General features: G+C 45.9%; 2 protein-coding genes across 3 annotated transcripts; both read left to right on the top strand.

Moving 5' to 3' along the window:
* Positions 1–191: 191 nt before the first annotated feature.
* DCTN4 (dynactin subunit 4) lies at positions 192–11,460 on the top strand. Of its 2 annotated transcripts, XM_015875750.2 has the most exons (14): positions 192–383; positions 1,008–1,078; positions 1,520–1,698; positions 2,589–2,632; positions 3,328–3,435; positions 4,037–4,057; positions 4,968–5,041; positions 5,210–5,322; positions 6,377–6,486; positions 7,167–7,240; positions 7,660–7,714; positions 8,123–8,230; positions 8,610–8,707; positions 9,424–11,460. In XM_015875750.2, the coding sequence occupies exons 1-14, from the start codon at positions 249–251 to the stop codon at positions 9,635–9,637; spliced, it is 1,404 nt and encodes a 467-aa protein (XP_015731236.1). In that variant the 5' UTR covers positions 192–248; the 3' UTR covers positions 9,638–11,460. The 2 variants fall into 2 exon arrangements, with proteins under 2 accessions (XP_015731236.1, XP_015731237.1); XM_015875751.2 differs by lacking the exon at positions 4,037–4,057.
* Positions 11,461–11,634: 174 nt separating this feature from the next.
* RBM22 (RNA binding motif protein 22) lies at positions 11,635–19,555 on the top strand. The gene is made up of 11 exons (XM_015875752.1): positions 11,635–11,759; positions 12,311–12,364; positions 13,321–13,350; positions 14,315–14,447; positions 14,705–14,805; positions 14,991–15,163; positions 15,746–15,946; positions 16,403–16,567; positions 17,040–17,128; positions 17,553–17,684; positions 18,352–19,555. The coding sequence occupies exons 1-11, from the start codon at positions 11,706–11,708 to the stop codon at positions 18,480–18,482; spliced, it is 1,263 nt and encodes a 420-aa protein (XP_015731238.1). The 5' UTR covers positions 11,635–11,705; the 3' UTR covers positions 18,483–19,555.
* The last annotated feature ends 83 nt before the right edge of the window (positions 19,556–19,638 follow it).

The following is a 19,638-nucleotide window of genomic DNA, read 5'->3' as shown; positions in this document are numbered from 1 at the left end:
GGCTGGAGCTGAATGACACGGCTGGGCTCACACAGAGCAACTCGGTGCCGTGCCCAGGAGCGGCACCGCCTCATCCCACCCGGCACCGCAAGGGTTAAAGCCAAGGGTCACGTGGTCTCAGCGGCTCCACCTCACCCCGCCCGGCACCGCAAGGGTTAAATCGAAAGGCCACGTGGTCTCCGCCGCGCCCGGGGGGCGGCGCAGCGCGGTGACGTCATCACGGCGCGTGGCGGCCGTTCCCTCCCAAGATGGCGTCGCTGCTGCAGTCGGAGCGGGTGCTGTACCTGGTGCGCGGTGAGAAGGAGCTGCGGGCGCCGTTATCGCAGCTCTACTTCTGCCGGTACTGCAGCGAGCTGCGATCCCTCGAGTGCGTCTCGCACGAGGTAACGGCCGGCCGCGCCGCCATACGGAACGGGGCGCTGCCCTCCGCGCGCGCTTATTGGCTGCTCCGCCTGTCGTTCACTCGCGGATCGTCTCGCTATTGGCTCGCGGAGCCGGCTGGGGGGCGGGCACAGCGGTGTGAGGGTTAAGCGATGCGATTGGTTGTGCGTGAGGGAGGGGGCGGTGCCTCGCGGTGGATTGGCTGAGTTATCCTGTCCATCTGCGGAGCTCGGGCTGTGATTGGACGATTGGACTGCGTGTGAAGGGCCGAGCGATGAGGCCTTGTCGTGGCCTCGGGCTGTGGGGGGTCGCTCGGTGTCATTAAATCAATGACCCGGTAATAGTGAGGATTAAAAAGGCACCGGAGCATAAAGGAGCCTAAAGGAAAAGCATTGAGCTCCTTGAGTGTCTGTGCAAACACCAAACCAGCCCAGGAGCATCAAGTAGATGTGTCACCCCCTGCTCCATGTTGGTGCAGCAGGGCAGGCCTCAGGCCTCAGTGTGTTAATGACAACGTTAATTGATGGCAGTGAATGGTCACTGACATGAATGGCTTCGTGCCGCTGTGTGTATCTAAAGGGAGATAGAGATGGGAAATAACATGATATACCTGTGTTGGCCCTCAGGTGGATTCCCACTACTGCCCCAGCTGCCTGGAGAACATGCCGTCAGCCGAGGCCAAGCTGAAAAAGAATCGGTAAAGTTCATGTGTCAACAAACAAATGGTTTGAAGTTAAAAGAGGGAAGATTTAGGTTGGATGTCAGGGGGAAGTTCTTCACTAGGAGAGTGGTGAGGTCCTGGAACAGGCTGCCCAGGGAGGTTGTGGATGCCCCGTCCTTGGAGGTATTCAAGGCCAGGTTGGACGGGGCCATGGGCAACCTGATCTAGTAAAGGTGTATGTTTGGTGGCCCTGCCAGGCAGGGGGTTGGAACTACATGATCCTTGAGGTCCCTTCCAACCCGGGATCACATTCTGTGATCTGTGAACAAGAACCACCATTTAGAGCAGCTTTATCCTTATGAGCACCCAACCACGCCAGCCTGAAGCTCCCTTCAATAATTACATCACTTGGAATTGATCTTGGAAGGGTTTTTTGTCCTTAATGATTCCATGATTCTAAGGCCTTTCTCTCTCCAGGTGTGCTAACTGCTTTGACTGCCCCTGCTGCATGCACACCCTTTCCACCCGGGCCACTAGTATTCCGGCTCCACTGCCTGATGACCCAGCCAAAACTACCATGAAGAAAGCATATTATTTGGCATGTGGGTTTTGCCGCTGGACTTCCCGGGATGTGGGCATGGCAGACAAGTCTGTCGGTAAGTGATGTGCAAAAACACAAGGCAAACAGCAGTCCACTGTGTCTAGTGAGGGTAGAATACAAACAGTCTAGTTTCTGGCTGTATGATAAGCATAAGGTTTGTCTAGGTTTTGAGTTGCAGTTGGGAAATTGACAAGAAGATGCTTTTTTTTTTGGTGAAATCTCATCTGTAGAGCTGAGTTAGTGTAACATCTGACCCACTTCCATGCTCGTGTTACCTGACTTGTCAGTAAGCTGTCGGATGTGGGTCATTGTCAGCACATGTGCTCACCCCCAGCTGAGGGCTTGCTTCAGTCTTTGAGGTTACTCAGTCTAACAGCACAGGAATCTAGCTCATTTCCTGTCACTTCTGTTTATCTAGGCTTATTTCAGAGGTCTTAGTGTGTGCGCCTGTTTTTTCTCTTCATGACAGAACAAAGCTTTTGTCTATTTATCAGTGCATAAGACACACAGAAAATATGTATCAGGCTCCGGGAATGAGGCTGAGTAGAACAGACAGGTTCTCTTTGACTCCTAGTGTTCATCTGATTGAAGACTTAGTGATGAAGCTGCAGAGACATGGGCAGCTGTTAATAAGAAAAAGTAGTTATAAACAGATGTGCATACTGCCATACTCACCCCTCGGTGCTGTTCTGAGTATTCTCAAGCAAAATTGGTTTAAAAACGCAGTGTAAAAGCTGGGCAAGTCACTTCAACCCAATCCTGCCCATGAAACATTCATAGAGGTGTATATTTATGCAGGTACAAAGTTGAAGAACTGTGATGGTAAGGACAGTGAATATAGGGAAAGCCATATTTCACAGCTATGACTGAGACGGGTGGATGTAAGGTGTGATTTCTGTGTGGAGTCTGGAAATCTCCTCAGGACTTTGTTTTATTCCTTTGCAGCTAGTGGTGGCTGGCAGGAACCAGAGAATCCTCACACGCAGAGGGTGAGTCAAGGGGAAGGCCATCCTTAGGCTGAGATGGCATCAGCTAAAAAGAGATGTTAGAGGTGCCAGGCCCTCTCCATCTTCTTTTCTGCACCTACACAATTTTTCAGGTGCCAGATCCAGTTCATAATCTCTGCTTTGATGGCATTCAGTGGAAGAAAGGCCTCTTAGAGTTGTACCCATGGGTGTCATAGTATGAAAGTGCTTGGTTGGGAGGATCTCCACTGTAAACATAGTAACAAGTTACATTGTTAAAATTGCAGTAATGAACATGCTGTCTATGTGTGTATGGGGAAGACTGCTACTATCTAATGAGAAGGTTCTTAACCTCTGATGGAGAACATCAAATTTTGCCCTACTGCTCTCCCCTTAAAACTCTTAATAAGTTTGAAAGCATGCTTTGGAGAAACTAAGGGATGAATCTAAATGGGGACAGTCACTAGCTGGAAAATCAGAACAGGATGCTGTTTTCTGGTAGGCCTCGTTCCCAGAGGAACATCAGTTTGTCACCCATGATGTGCATAAATAAATTTTAAGACACAGCAGCTTCTTTAATGTATATCGTGTGATATACTTGTACTAGGAACAGAATGAAACAAGTAGCAGGAACCCCAGCTTGCTCACAGTGAAATATTGCAGCAGGTGTGGCGTTTGTTGTCCTTTCACTGGGTATCTGTATCTCTTCTTCGCTCCAGATTAACAAACTGGTTGAATACTACCAGCAGTTGGCTCAGAAAGAGAAGATCGAGCGGGACCGAAAGAAGCTGGTGCGGCGCCGAAACTACATGCCACTGGCCTTCTCGGTGAGCTGGGAGTGCTGTGCCTTCAGAGCAGGCAATTGATGCTCAGCAGCCTCAGCTTGGAAAATGATTGGGTAGAGGGGTAGCATGATAGGGCTACTCCACTTTCTTTTCTTCTTTTTTAGTTGAGATTAACGTGAAGAAAGTGTGCTAGGATTTCTTTAGGGTTGAGTAGCTTTGCACCCTTTAATTTGTACTAAATTGCATTTTTTTCTGTACTAATCCTGTCCAGTAGTGCCAGAAGGGTTTGTACTTGCCAGGCTAAGGAGTACATATCCAGCAGTGAAGTGCATTACAGCTGTAGTTACGATATGGTGGTAGCCTTCTCAGGACAGTTGCATACTTCTGCTCAGTATCAAATCAGGATTGTCCTGCACTTTGCTGCATGAAGTCTCAACTGAAATTAATGTTAAGACTTGACTGTGGCCTGAATTACTTGTTCATTGTAACTGTCAGGTAAATGCTTACTTTGTTCAGCTGGATGACTCCGCATATGCTTGCTACTTCTCAATTAACTGTGCCTGCTCTGTGCCCTTGCTTGTGTCTTATGGCTGCATTTTTTGTCTCCGTTGCTACCTGCTGCTATTTTGGGGGCTCTCCACAGCAACACACTATACATGTAGTGGTAAGTCTTTTCACCGTTTCTGCTGGTGTTAAAGCTCTCATGGTACCAACTGAAGGGCAATAACATATCCTGCTCTTCACCTTTCCTCAGCACCTCTGACTTGAATGTGTATAGAGCAAAAGCACCTGAAGGCTAACTAGTTAGAGGGTAATGTGCTTAAAAAACATGGGTTTTGCTAGTTTGGAAACAGGATATTGCCTTTGGGTAAGTAACTCACACTTGAAAGGCAGTTCTTCACAAATCTCAGCTAAGAGGTGTCCATCTACCTACCTGAGGGAAATGATACTGATGTCAGTCTGCTGATCCTTGAGGAACCATGAGGGTAGGCTGATGCTCAGATTTCTCATTTGGTAAGAATTTAGTTTTCAGTTCTTCCCAAAAGAAAGATCTCTGCTTCCAAACATCATGTGTACAGTTCAGCTGCAGAAAGCAGAGGAGTAGCTCAGCTGTTCCTGCCAAGTGATTGGGCATAGTGGGAGAGACAGACCTTTAGGTAATGAAGCTCATAGGAAATGGAACCTTCCAGCATCTGTAGGAGTGCTGCAGGGAGAGCGTTTCACATGGACACGTAGCCATGTCTACATAGTTCTCACGCAGTTGAACTCTCATTCTGCACGACTTGGCAAGCAGTTCAGGAGGAATATGGTAGTACTGTAGGCTGATGGTTTAAAAACAACTGAACATTTTATAGGCAGTACCCACAAACATTTGTCTGTTCCAATTATTTTCTCCTCACGGTTTGAGCGGAGGAAAAAAAATCTTGAGAGGCCTTGAATACCTTTCCCTTTTTGCTTTAATTTGCTTGTTTCCCTATGCTTGTCATGCAGCTCAAAGAATGAGTTTGCAGTAGGTCTTGTTGCCCTGGAAGGAAGCAGACCTCAGCCTGATAATGTCTTTTTTTTTCCTGTAGGACAAATATGGCCTGGGAACCAGGCTCCAGCGCCAGAGGCCCGGTGCTCCCATCAGCGCTCTCGCTGGACTCTCGTGAGTGTCACCTCATAGAAACAAGTACATTTTTCATATCCTTGTGTGCTATTGTCTTGCACTCCTATCATCACCTACCTCCTTCCATATGACATTGTGCTGTACTTGCTGTCTGTCAGAGCGCCTGAGCTGTGTTTTATGACTAAGTTTCATGTTATTTTCCCTCAGTCTGAAAGAAGGAGAGGACCAAAAGGAGATCAAGATTGAGCCAGCTGATGCGATGGAAGAAGTAGAACCCCTCCCTGAGGATTACTACACAAGACCAATCAATCTGACTGAAGGTAATACCTTCATATTTTACCGCTTTGGCCATTCAGTTTATAACATGGGCAGTGTTTGGATACTTGTCAATGGGTTCCTACTGGTTCAGGGTTTTAGCATGCTGAGGTTGAAATGGTGTGAAATTTCTGACTTTTTAATGGCACTTTTGATTGCAGCTTAGCAAAAAAAAAAGCCACACAAAGGAAAACTTAGAGCCAAAACCGACAGACTTCTTGACTATTGTTTCATTTTTTCACTGTCTGTAATTCTTCTACATGTGATAGAAATCACATGGGTGATTTCTTCCTTTGGGTGAAGGAAAGACCTGACATCCTTTTTCAAATAATAGCAGACAATAAGGAAGTAGTTGTGCTGCTGGGGAGTTGGCACCTTAACTGACCTGTTAAGTAGCAATTGTGCATTATTTTGACATCAGGTTGGAACAGCTTACGTACGCTTGTGAGATACTTAGTTGACTCATTATTTAATCAGCACATATTGTAGATGGGTCCAAGAAATATAAGAGTAAATGGGATAAAAGAGCGGGTATACAGGAAGCAATGTGAACTTTCTGCTGAGATGGTTCTAAGCAGGACAGATGTCCTCGGTTCCGCATACCCACAAAGTCCACACATATTAAATAGTTCATAAAAGCTTTTTGGGAAGGCATGGATGGTCTTTGTCTCCTTTCCTCATGAGACTCTGTCAGTGTTGAGAAAATAGGATGCTGGTGAAGAAGACAACTTCTGCATTGAGGGAAAGGCTGCCAGGTGGCTTGCTGCCTGTTAGACAGTGGTGAGGAGCCTTTTTTATGGAAGAATACCATGGGGAATTTGGCTGCTGGAGTTCCTTGCCTGTGTAGTCATTAATTCTTCGTGTGAGTCTGCATTACGCAAACTCCTTGCTACAAAACTTTGTATTCTCCTCAGGCAGCGTCCAGCTGTGACAGTAACAAAGCTGTGAAAACTGATTTGCCCTTTGCACACATGCTGTTAGGCCAGTGTGTGTGTACAGTCTGGCTTGAGTTTCAGTGCGTAGATAAGTTGTAAATTTGGTCTTCTTTGTGTCACCCAGTGACGACACTGCATCAGCGCTTGCTGCAGCCTGACTTCCAGCCAATCTGTGCTTCCCAGCTCTACCCACGTCATAAGCACCTCCTGATCAAACGTTCACTGCGCTGTCGGGTGAGTTGTTGACTACAAAGCATCACTTCTAGGCTCCACAGGACTTGGACTGTGGGAAATGAGCTCTGCATTTCTTTTTAAAAGTAATTGCTTAAATGTTTCTGGTGGTTGAAACTCTTCAGCCGAGTAGTGGAAGCAGCATGAGGTGATTAAGGAGGATGTCACATCTCTGGTGTGGTAACAATGCAGCTACCCCTTCATGTTATTCAAAGAGATGTAAAGACACAACTGTGGATTTGCAGAAGAGTCTGTGTGTCCTACCACACAGAAAGAGAAGAAAAGCAGGGAGCTGGAAAGCAAAGACATGCAAAAATTAAATCCAATTTCAGAATGTTTTCTAGGAAATCATTTGTGTCAGGCAAGACCTGTCTTTAAAGAGTAGCCCACAAGGAAGTCAGTCTTGGTTTCCAGTTATTTGTGCCTTCTTCCTGCTGCAGTCGATGTCTGAGTGTTTTTAAGCTTGGTTCCAAGTTGTATTTCTGAGATTGCACTTACAGAACTGATAAGATACATCAGCATCAGTAACTTGCCACCATTGTGGGTATGTGCACCCCAAGATAGCTTTATGTGCACTGTGCTAGAGGTTGGTAATGCTGTGGGTAATGGCCATATGCATGCTGCTCATCTGTTTGTGAGCACATGCTATCTTTTGGTGCTAACAAAAATATCTCTGCATCTAGAAATGTGAACACAACCTCAGCAAACCAGAATTCAACCCAACATCCATCAAATTCAAGATCCAGATGGTTGCTGTGTAAGTAAGATGTGGGGGATGGGGCCAGCAACTGTCTACCAATACTTAGAGCCTTATGTTTTCTTTTGTGCTCTTGCTTAGATCTTGTTTGTAATTGTGTAATCTGTTAAAATGACATAATCAGTTAATTTGTTCGAGTAATCTGTAGTGAGTTTGCTCCCTGGTGTATTGAAAGCTTGCTGAGGACCTCAGCAGTCTGAAGAAGGTAATGCATGCTGTTCCAGTCCTACATCGTAGCAGGAGTTGCAGGATTAGCCTTATATAGCAAAAAGGCTCTTCATTTATTTGTGTGATGTAAGCTAAACTCTACTAGCGTTGAACATGCTAGCCATCTAGATGCCTTTGAATACTTACTTCAACAGGTAGGTTACAGACAGCAATGCAGTTTATCATGGTCATTTGCTCTGTTGTTGTTTCAGTAACTACATCCCTGAAGTAAGAATCATGTCTATTCCCAACCTGCGCTACATGAAGGTCAGTGTTTTTTTTCAGAAACATTTTAGGGTAAGACTTTAGGGTAACTGAGAGGTGTGGATGTGGGATTGTTTCCTGAGGGCTCTGCTGGCTTTGTTTAGAGAGAGTGAAGGGCTTGAGGGAGTGGTCAGAATAACACTGCTTGCACTTGTCAGACAGTGTGAGTAGATTACAGTGCAATCTGATATCTGGCATAGCAAGTACATGTTAGTGTCTGAAGAATAAAAGGTGTGGAGTGCTGCATGATGTTGCCAGCATTCTGAAGGAGTGGGGCCCTTTTCTGTCTGTCTTTGAGTAAGCAGTGTGATTTTTGAAGGTGTCGATCAGTCACAGAGTGTGGGGGTACTAACAATAGCAATGACTTGTAGCATAATTACTTCTTGACTTGCAATTCTCGAATCTTTCCAGGAAAGCCAAGTGCTTCTGACTCTGACCAATCCAGTGGAAAATATCACACATGTCACACTGCTGGAGTGCGAGGAAGGAGACCCTGACAACATTAACAGCAGTGCCAAGGTATTGTATTCACTGTGCAAGCCAGGCCTCTTCCAAGGCTTTCTGCTTCCATTTGTCTTTCCTCAGGTCACACCAGTAGTCCATGCTGACTGTGTTTCCTTTTCTTCCTGGGAGGTTCAGGTTACCACCATCAGTGTAAACATCAGCTCTTAAAGTATTTTAAAATTCTATCTGATCATTGAGATCCAGAGCCCAGAGGAGAAATATGTGACGTCACAGATAAGAACTATAAATAGACAGTATCAGGAGAGGGAGAAGCCTGAATCATTTTCTGTTAATCTGTAGGAGAGCAGCCCTCATAAGGGAGTTGCTTTGTCCTCTCTGTAATGTAGGTGATGGTCAGTACTGAAAGGTTTCTTCTTTTGCTGTTTTGTTTCAGGTGGCAGTTCCTCCCAAGGAGCTTATTCTGGCTGGCAAAGATGCTGCAGCAGAATATGATGAGCTGGCAGAGCCTCAAGATTTCCAGGATGACCCTGAGTGAGTGCTGTCTGTCCTCTAGGGATCCTGTCCCTTAAATACTTGACTCTTTAACCAAGTAGCTTGCTATATATTCTCTCTCTTCAGCATGTTGTGGCTTTCATTTTGTTTTTAACTGCTAATTTGTTTAGTTTTGTGATCGGAAAAGAGCAGTGCAAATCTTTCTGTTTGTTTGGAATGTTCAGGAGGCATTTCATCCCTGCAAATCAAGTATGGTGTTTGAGCAGTTGAGTTATAGGTGGTGATACTGATTCTCTCCGTGAATACTCCATGTAAATCCTTTTGTTTGCAAGCAGAGGGTTCAAAAAAGTGATGGGAACCACATGGTAGGGTGTACAGCAGAGATGCCTCCAGCTTTCAAATTGAAATACACTCTACAGCCTCTTACAGAGCAGCTTGAACCATGTATTACAGCCTTTCTCTGTTGATTGACTAAGTACATGACTCCTGTGGCCAAAGCAGGCATGTTCTGTTGATGGATTTGCCAGCAGCTGCCAGCTTAGAGGAGGGTAATACATTCTGATCTTGAGGCAGGAGGGGCTGTGAGTGCCCTGGAAAAAGAGCAATGCCGCCAACCAGAGCAATTGTTCTAGTGAGGCATGTTCAGCCTGTGGGCTGTAAATTGAGCATCCCTCTTACTTCATGTCATAATAAATCTCTAAGAACAATAGATTTAGAACTCTGCTGACCCAGTTCTTTTGTTTACTGTTTTGCAGCGTTATTGCCTTCAGAAAAGCCAATAAGGTAGGAGTTTTCATCAAGGTTACCCCGCAAAAAGAGGAGGGCGAAGTGACCGTGAGCTTTAAGATGAAGCATGAGTTTAAAAACCTTGCTGCTCCAATCCGGCCCAGTGAGGAATGCGATCAGGTCTCAGAGGTCATCTGGCTCACCCACCACGTTGAGCTCAGCCTCGGTCCAGTGCTCCCCTAAAAGCTTCCAGCGTTTGTGTCCCCATGGCTGGCCACAGGATGGACTGTCAGTGAAAGAATGCACCCTGGTGAAACCTTCTGTGAAAGCTCCTGTGTGATGTGTGGGTGTGTGCCGCAGGCTGCAGCCAGGCCATCAGGAGGAGGCTGCGTGGGTGAGGGTGCTGTGCTTTGGGATGGTTTGTTCTCTTTTCTTATCGTAGTGCCCACTGACTAAAGCTCTGCTTCCCCACACTGCCACAGGCTGGTTTAACTCTCAGCATGTGTTTCAGCACGCAGATAGAGATCTAGCTTTCTCCAGATTCACACCACTCCTGGCTGAATTTGGCTTTAGCAACAAAAAAGAAACCCTAATTGTTTTTCTTCTTCTTTCATGTCAGCCCACGAACCTAATGTTACACACACAAAAGTGAACTTATTCCCCACACGGAGCTATGCCCAAGCAACCATTTTAGGAGGTGGCAGTGCCTGCTGCATTACTGACAAGTCTGTTGCTGCAGCATGATGCTTTCTTTCCTTTGTCTTTTGCTTCCTGTTAGGATACCTCAAATAAATGTGGGGCACTCAGATGTACAACTCGTTATGTTCTTGTGGGGAGGGGGGAGGGTAAAAACACTCTGGCATATGTAGTTTCCTTAGCCAAAGTGATAAATCTTTTCACAAAGGAAATGATCACTTTGTCTTCAGTCTCAAAACGTGATATACTGCAGTGTTCACGGATCTGAGTGGCCGCCAACCGCACTGTAGGCTCGTTGTGTTGCAAGGTGGATGTGGTAGTGTGAATTGTTAGAAGCTGGGAAGTCCCATTGTGCTACGTTTCTTTACTGAGGTGAGAGTGGTCCTGAGAGGCTGCCTGTCAGTCTTTGTGTTAATAAATGTGTGTTAATAGGGATATAGCAATCAGTACTAAGCTCAGAGCATTGAGATTAGTTCTAGCATACTAAAAAACTACAGGGGCTGTCCAAGTTCATACTGTCTTTTCCAGCTGTGGGGTTGGGGGTATAAAGGAAGAAAGGCTGTTATACTGTAACTAGCATACACTGTACTGCTGTTTATATATATATATATATATATATGGGGTGTAATTCGGCCATAGTCCAAACTGCAACTTTAATTAAGAGTGTATGCAGGATACTGAATGCCAGTTCACTGCAAGTGGGTGAGACTGCTTGTCCTTGGGAGGCTTTAGTTTCATTCCCAGTTCAATGTTTACTTTCATTACCCGTTTCTGATGGGCTTTGATGTGCTGGCTTAGGGTGAAGTTAGTGAGTCAGCCAAGGCCGGCTTTGAGCTTCAAATCCTTATGTGGGATGGGAGGGATAAGGCCACATTGCAAACCGAGCAGCCTTAGTGCCCCTCAAAGGGAAGCACCCACCTCACAGCCCTGCTCCTGCAGCACCTCCCAGAGCAGCAAGTCAGCACGTTTACAACGCCTGGGTTGCACACAGGTGCACAGCATGAGCTGAAGAAGTGTACTTTGTATTTATTTATGTATAACGCTAGTGTCTGCTGCTGTTTTACCTTCCGGATAACAAAACACTTAAGCCTTGGCCATGAGTTCTCTCCTTAGCCAAACTAGTAACACTACTACCTATGGAAGCAGCTATTGGGACGCTGATGGAGCCCTGTGGCTGCAGCTCCCGGTTGGGCCGGGTTTGTCCCCTTTAGGTGCTTGTAGGCGATAGGAATTGCCGTCAGCTCTGTCTGTCCGTCTGTCCGTCCTTTCTCCCGGGGCTCAGGAGTTCTCGGTGTTAATGACAGGCGGCTGTTTGCCTTATTGCTTATAACTTCATGTAGTAACCTTCAATAAAGCGACCTTGGCTCTCAGGCTCTGCGCTGTTATTTACACCGCCGTTAGTGGGGAAATAGTGATAATTAGAACATAAAGAGCTGAGCACCCCCCAATGCTTTTGTCCCTATTGCCATTCATTCCGCCACTCCGGCTCAACTCTATGGTTAGCAGAGCCTAGAGCGCCCCCGCCGCTCTTCCTGCACGGAAGTGCCATCCCGCAGCGGAAGTGACATCACTTCCGGGTCCCGCCGCCTGCCGGGATCGAGGCGGAGGGGCCGCCATGTCGACATCGCTGGGCTCCAACACTTACAACAGGCAGAACTGGGAGGATGCGGTGAGTGGGACGGGATCCGGCCGGCAGTGCAGTGCCGTGATCTGTATGGGGGCTGTGCTCTGGATGGGGGCTGGGAGCTGCATGGGGGCTGGGCCGGCGCCATGGGGCACTCAGGGCTGGGGGTGGCCTGTGTGTGTGTGTGTGAGGTGTGTGAGGTGGGTGTTAGAACGGGCCTGGCTGCTGTGCTGCCATCATTATAATAAGGATAAGGGAACAAGGGAACAAGGACGTGGGCTGCAGCTGCTCACACGGCCTCTATGAGCAGATTCTGTTGGCTCCTTGCTCAGTCAGGCTGGGTTTGCTCGGCAGGGTGGATGCCCCGTCCTTGGAGGTGTTCAAGGCCAGATTGGACGGGGCCCTGGGCAACCTGATCTATAAAGGTGTATGTTTGTTGGCCCTGCCAGGCAGGGGGGTTGGAACTACATGATCCTTGAGGTCCCTTCCAACCCGGGTCATTCTGTGATTCAGGGTGAGCACTGAGGGCTGATTCCATTGTTATCGTGATGGTTTGGTCGCTCTGTGCACATTTTCCTTCTTTTTCCTCCTCTCAGGACTTCCCCATTCTGTGCCAGACGTGTCTCGGAGAAAACCCATACATTCGCATGGTATGTGCTATGTGCTGCTTGGACAGTGCGGCCCTGTACTCTGTGTTGGGTGCTGATTAACACTGAACTCTTTGCTTCTGAGTGCTCAAGCAAGGGGGGATGCTGAGGACATGTGCATTCCTGGCCATTTGGCCGTGCACTGCAGGGTTCACTTCATGCCTTTGTTAGTGCATCATGTCATGGTGGTCGGTGCAGGTTTATAACAATAACTCAGTCAAAAAGCTGAGCAGGATGTCACGCTGTAATGTCTGCAGTGCAGGAAATACCAGTAAAGCTTTGATACCAGTAAGTCGTGTGACGTGGGAAGCAACGAGCTGCTGGGATATTAAATAGATGAGCACCATTTCTAACGTGCATAACATGAAAATGAACCTGAACTGTCATACAAAGGCTGCTGGCAGCAATTTCAGTGCTGTTTTGTTGACTTTGGTTTCATCTGCCCCAGATGAGTCAGGCCATTCCATGTTCCTTTTCTCAGTGCTCAGCCCAATTATGCCATACCTGCAGATTATCTTTGCCTCACATTTCCTTTCCCCAAGTTTGCTGAGAGCTGTTATGTTTTTATGAAGCATGACACGATTGTCAGCATAGATATGTAAAAAATGGCTTGTTTTGGTGCATTTGTTTTATGCAGTTGCATCATCTTCGCTTAAAAATAGCTACTAATGACCTGTTTCATGATCATTTCTCTATGGTACGTGAAGTTGGGCTCATAATACTTTGTTTTAATGGGTGCTTCTAAAACAGAAAACAGGTTGAGAGTTTCTTAGATCTTTGTGGTCCTCTTTGCCAGGCAAGGGGAGATTCTGCTTAAGCACCAAAAGTAGAGGTGAGCCAGTCTACATGTACTATAATAAGAACAGGATCACTGTGCTGTAAGTTCAATGGTACGTTTCATCATTCACAATGTTTTAATATCTCATGTTTTCTCTCCCTTCTTATTTATTATATTTCAGACCAAAGAGAAATATGGAAAAGAATGCAAGGTACGTTGGTTGTCTTTTGAAGAACGAGCTTCTGTATTGGTGAACATCTGGCTGTAATGTGGGTTTTGGTTCTCAAAAGATCTGCTGGCGTCACGAAAGAGTTTATCTTGGCTGAGAGCTTAATGCACACATAACTGCATGGAATGTGAGGTGTATCATCTCCATGTTCATTGTTCTTGAGCTGTAAAAGGTTGTTCTAACGGAGTTAAGATTTGCTCACGTTTATGAGAATTATTAGGTTTTGCTCGAGTATCTTATATTTCCTGTTGCAAGTTTGTTTTTACTGCTATGTGATGTGTAAGTAACAACAGTTTTGGTTTTGCTCTGAATCTGCTGTTTTTTGCCAGCTATCAATTAGTGTTAGTTATTGTATGAAATAAGACAGGTTTGTAACTGAGAGAGCAGGAATTATTTAGCTTTTACTTGACTTGATTTGTCCCTCTGCCCCCTTTATCAGTTGTCACCTGAGGCACAGACAAGGTATGTGCTGAGATCTTGCTTCTGCTCCTCAAATGTGCAGCAGAAGCAGATGCATCTTTCCAACACATAACAAATGGGGCAGTACTTTTTTATCAATAAGCTCTCATTGGGCTTGCTGCTGTTTCAGTGACTGCTCAATTTACACGTAATTGGTAATTTGTCTCTAATAGCTCCACGCTGGAGCTATTATATTCCATCTGGAATAAAAAATGAATCCTTTGAGTAGATCTGCTTTCAGCATTCAGGTTACTTTAATAACTCCAGACCTTCCCAAAGCTTCCTCCTGTCACAGTATGGCAGCAAATAGCAATCAGTATTATCCGGAGCTCTTGAACTTTTTTGCCTAGAACTTTAAGATGATGCAGTTGGACTTAGATTTCAGGGAGGCTGGGCGTGTTTGAGTTGTACGCTTCTATGCAGGAACTCGAGCGGCATCTTGGCTGTGCTGTGATAGCAGTTCACTTGTCTACTTTGTGTCTTTCAGATTTGTGCCAGGCCTTTCACAGTGTTTCGCTGGTGTCCTGGTGTTCGTATGCGTTTCAAGAAAACAGAAGTGTGCCAAACCTGCAGCAAGTTGAAGAATGTCTGTCAAACCTGTCTGCTTGACCTGGAATATGGTGTGTACCAAAGAGGGGAAACTAAGAGAAGCAGCAGTTCTGCTTCTGAAGTGAAAGCTTCTTTAAATGTGTGTGTGAAACTGGCGTAGTTGTTTCCAGACAGACTCAGAACAAGTCTTTGTGATCAGATCTCTTCTGAGATTCAGGGGCAGCTTGTGCAGGAGACAAGTTATCTCTGCTTAATGTGAGTTCTAGCAACTGGTTTTTTGCTCTTTCAGCTTGTGCTTCATAGGGTTTTTTTGTTTGTTTAATTCTAGGTTTGCCTATTCAAGTCCGGGATGCAGGACTGTCCCTTAAGGATGAAATGCCTAAATCTGATGTCAATAAAGAGTATTACACCCAGAACATGGAACGAGAGGTAAGAAAGTGTCTTTATGATCTCTGTGTATGGATGTGTACGGGGGAGGGAGGGAGTCAAACACTTTCTTTGAAAAAGAATGACCCACATCATCTTAATATCTGTGTTTATTTTCATTCTGCATTACATGTCAGTATTGAGAGATATATTTATAATAACTTGCCTGCCTTTTAACTGCTGTATAGATAGCCAACTCTGATGGCACTAGACCAGTTGGTGCACTAGGAAAAGCAACTTCTACCAGTGACATGCTGCTGAAACTGGCTCGGACCACTCCTTACTATAAACGTAATCGTCCTCACATCTGTTCCTTCTGGGTAAAAGGGGAATGCAAGAGAGGAGAAGAATGTCCTTACAGGTACACACACATCTTAAATAGTTTCTTTTCACTGTGGTCAGATACGCTTCCCCTTAGGGACTGAAGAACAGTCCTGCAGTGGGCAGGGGCTGCAGCACTGGGATTGGAGTTGATGTGAGATCTGCAGTAAGGTGGTGTGCAGCATCCATGAATAAATCTTTGTTGTGACAGGCTCATTTGTGAGGAATTTGCTGCGTAGGTTCGTAGTGTTTTGCCAAAGCAGTGACTGCAGCTCTTCTCTTGCATAGTTCATTTCTTCCTAACGTGGCGTCAGTCCCCACAATCAGAGGTCTTTGTATTTGAACAAGAGGCCATTTGAAATCCAGCTCTTAGGTTTTGTAGTATTGAATGCTTGGCTGTCAGAAGTGCCATTCATTCCGAACTCCAGGCAGTTGTGCCAGTAGCATGTTGATAGCCCCAGCCTGACTTCTTCAGGCTTTTTGTTCCATTTTGACATCTTTCTGTGAGCAGGGTTAAGCATATAAGCAACCAGATGGTGTTTAGAGGGGAAAGTGGTGGATGAAGTCATGTAAGCTGCAGCTGTGGCTGGTATTAAGAAACTCTTTGTTTGCTGAACCTCAGGCATGAGAAACCTACAGATCCAGACGATCCTCTGGCTGATCAGAATATCAAAGATCGTTACTATGGAATTAATGACCCAGTAGCTGATAAGCTTCTGAAACGAGCATCAACAATGCCTCGACTGGACCCTCCTGATGATAAGACTATTACTACGCTGTACGTTGGAGGGCTTGGAGATACTATCACTGAATCAGATCTCAGGTGTGTTGGTGCATTTACTTGTGTATTATGCTGTGGGTACTTCTCATCTTCAAGAGAGGAAATCTGTCTTTCAAGGGGCTTTCGATTTTCTTTAATTGGGAACTTGTTCGTGGGCAAGTGCAGAGGAGTACCAGCTTGCTGGAGAACAAATAAACGAGCACATATCAAGAGCTTTGCTTAAGAGAGAAATCTTAAACATGAGTCATATTCCTGAGTTCTTAGAGGTAATGTGTTACACTTACAACAACTTCCTTATCTTCTCTCTAGTTAGCTGCTGAGAAAAGCCACTGCGTTTATAACTACACGGAGGAGCAAGTGGCTTGATTTTTAATCACTGCTCTGAACTGGTGATGGAGAAAGGAAGGGATCCAAACACACCTGTTTGATCACATTCAACTGCTGTGTATTCTGTAGCTAAGAGGAACAGGGTTTCATGCTCTCTTATCCTCCACACAGAAATCACTTCTACCAGTTTGGGGAGATTCGGACGATAACCGTGGTGCAGAGGCAGCAGTGTGCTTTCATCCAGTTTGCTACCCGGCAAGCTGCAGAAGTGGCTGCTGAGAAATCCTTCAACAAACTCATTGTGAACGGCCGCAGGCTCAATGTCAAATGGGGAAGGTGAGTACTGGGAGTGACGTGGAGACACATTATCACTTTCTCACTTGCTGTGTGTATGCTGTCCTTGTGGGCTTGATTCTCAAACAGATTGAAGTATGTGGGTCTTTATTTAGTTTATGTAATTTTGAGAGCTGGATTGGCTGTTAAGCTGAAGTAGGTAATGAGCTGATACATAGCTGGGGTTCTCTTACAGTCTTTTTGTGTGTTCTGTTTTCCAGTAATAGGATCTGGGATCAAGATAACACAAATTGTATAGGGAGTTTGCTGGTTGAAGGTCACAGATGGGTTTCTGTAGTTATGATTCCTCTCTACATCTTGCAAACAGTATTTGCATTCTTGGTACCAGCCACCTCTGAGTGTAATCTTTTGTCCTGCAGCAGTGGATCTAGATGATGAAATGTGGAACTCTTGCAGTGTATCTCCTTACCTTGCCTTTTCTCATCCTTGTCTCTAAACTTTTGTCTGTTTTTAGGTCCCAGGCAGCAAGAGGTAAAGAGAAGGACAAGGAAGGAACTACAGAATCTGGGATAAAGCTGGAGCCAGTTCCAGGACTTCCCGGAGGTAAGGGAGTAGTTCTTATCTCAGAAGCTGACCTGTTTCCATGGGAAGGGCTGGAGTTAAACCTCTACAAGCAATATCGGCTCAGGACAGTAGAGGCACTGGTGAGCCCAAAGCAGTTACTGTCAGTAGGTTTGCAGCAGATCAATCTGGAATGGGAAGTGAGCTTTGTTTAGGAGCAAATTCTTGCTGAAAAGAAGGTTGTCATGTGATGGGTGAATTAAAGTTACTCAGCTCCAAGATACTGACAACACAGACTGTTCAAGGCTTGGTTCATGGATAAAAATGGAGGGTGTTCAGCAGTTCTTCCACAGGGGCACACTGATTGTTTCTCCTCCCTGAAGGAAGATGCATCTGCAGCTCTTGCCTGAGTATTTGTGACTTCCATAACCACAGTATGTTTGCTTTTTGTTGTTGTTTCCTGCAGCCCTCCCACCTCCTCCAGCTGCAGAAGAGGAGGCTTCTGCAAATTACTTCAATCTACCTCCAAGTGGCCCTCCAGCCGTGGTTAACATCGCCCTGCCTCCACCTCCTGGCATTGCTCCACCACCACCTCCAGGTACTTAATTTTCCTCTTCAAATGAAGATGTGTAAATTGGTGTCCCAGCACTGAGGGCTGGAGATGTCGTCTTTCTTGCTCAGCTGTACTGTAACACTGATGCATGCCCTATATTGATTTTCTTCGTCCCTGATAACACAGTCTAAAACAACTGTATAAAATAAGCTGTCAGCACAGCTCTATATTCACTTCCAAATTACCAGGCATGTCAAAGATCCCTGTTAGTGGTATTCAGATCTACTCAGGGTATTTGCTGACTGTGTACACGGTGCATTAAGCTGAACATCAAAGGGTGATTTCTGCAGCTGGTTGAATGCCAGCCTATGTTTGGCTGTGTCTGTATCTGTCTGAAGACAGATCTTTTTGTGGGGCATCAGATCTTGTGGATGTAGTTGCTCCACAGCTGAGTAGAAAGCAATTTAGATTGGCCTTAGACACACATGCCAGTCCGCTACCAGCTTTTGTCTGACTAAGGATGTGTACTGTTTGAGGATTGCTCTCAGTTTTACTGAGAAGATAGGAGGGGTTTTGGAGACTTGAGGAATCAGGGACCTCTCTGATGTGCAGCTTGTTAGCTGGGTGTTTTCCATCACTACTCTCAAACAACAATAGGTCCACATTGGGTGTTCCATTGCTTTGTCTGAACGTGACAACTTTTTTCCTGCAGGTTTTGGACCACACATGTTCCACGCCATGGGGCCACCACCTCCCTTCATGAGAGCCCCAGGCCCCATTCATTACCCATCTCAAGATCCCCAGAGGATGGGTGCCCACGCAGGAAAGCACAGCAGCCCTTAGCACGTCGTGCCACCCTTGTCATTTAAGTAAATGTTATTTTCTAGTTACCATGGTAGTGCCGTATGTTGAGCTGTGGGTGAACTAGAGAGAAGCCTTATTTCCCTGCTTGCAGACGCTGGGCAAGCTGAGCTCTGTGTCACTGTTAGCTAATCAGATCGTTAAGACATCCCTGGTCTTTCATTTAGTGTTTGGGGGTGGGGTGGGGGGGGCAGAAAGGGCTGTCAGGTGGGTCTGGGGATCAGATGTATCAGAATTACAGTGCCGGTAGTGTATCCCCCCATTTGCACACTTTTGAAATAAACTTCTGGAAAAACCAAACCAAGCCCTTTTCAAACCCATTTGATATCTTCAGTCTGAACATTATGGACTATTTAAATGTGATGAGAGACTCTACATCAGTTAATTAATGACTTGTTATTCCTATTAGGTATTAATCTTGTAGTATTAAGCTAGGACTGAATAAGCTGAAAACCAAGCTCATCGTATGTGCTGAACTCATGGCTTTGCCTTACAAGTGCCGCAGAATTGCTCTCTTACGACTTAACAGAAAGAAGCTTTTGGTGCTTTATTTCTAATCCCACTTGTCCTCAGCAAGACAAGCATTACATCATGCAAGCAGCCTGCTGGTACTGCAGGTGTGACCTGGAGTGACAGGTGAGCAGTTTCACATGATGAAGGTCCCCAAGGTTGGGCTCCTGCACCCCCTGCAGCTGTCAGCAGCGCAGTGCAGCTGCAAACTTGTCCTGTGTATTTTCATAGCATGTTTCAGGCTTTCAAGGCCTTTGGGTGCGGTCTTGAACTGTGAGATGGATACAGTATGTTTCTGATTTGATGAGATGTGAAACCTTTCTTTTATTTCCTCCAACCATAGCATTTGTCTGGGAGCAGCCGTGGCTTCCGTGGAGCCTGCAGTTGAATAAGATGTATGGGCACACGGCTGGAGCATTTTAAGGTCTTATGTATGTCTGCTGCTTTTGTGTAATGGATCTGTGCACATCTTTCTGTAAAGCAAAGCAGGATGGGAGCTGTTCTGAAGCCTCGTAAAGACATTAAAATATGTGGATTTTTCAGTACTTTGCTTTGACCCTGGAGCTTTGTGCACACAGGGCAGGAGTTTGGCTCCCATCAGGTAAGAGGCAGCCGAAGGCAGCACTGG

Source organism: Coturnix japonica, chromosome 13 (assembly GCF_001577835.2).
Source record: "Coturnix japonica isolate 7356 chromosome 13, Coturnix japonica 2.1, whole genome shotgun sequence".
In the NCBI taxonomy this organism is placed as follows: Eukaryota; Metazoa; Chordata; class Aves; order Galliformes; family Phasianidae; genus Coturnix; species Coturnix japonica.
This window is presented reverse-complemented; position numbering and strand designations above follow the sequence as displayed.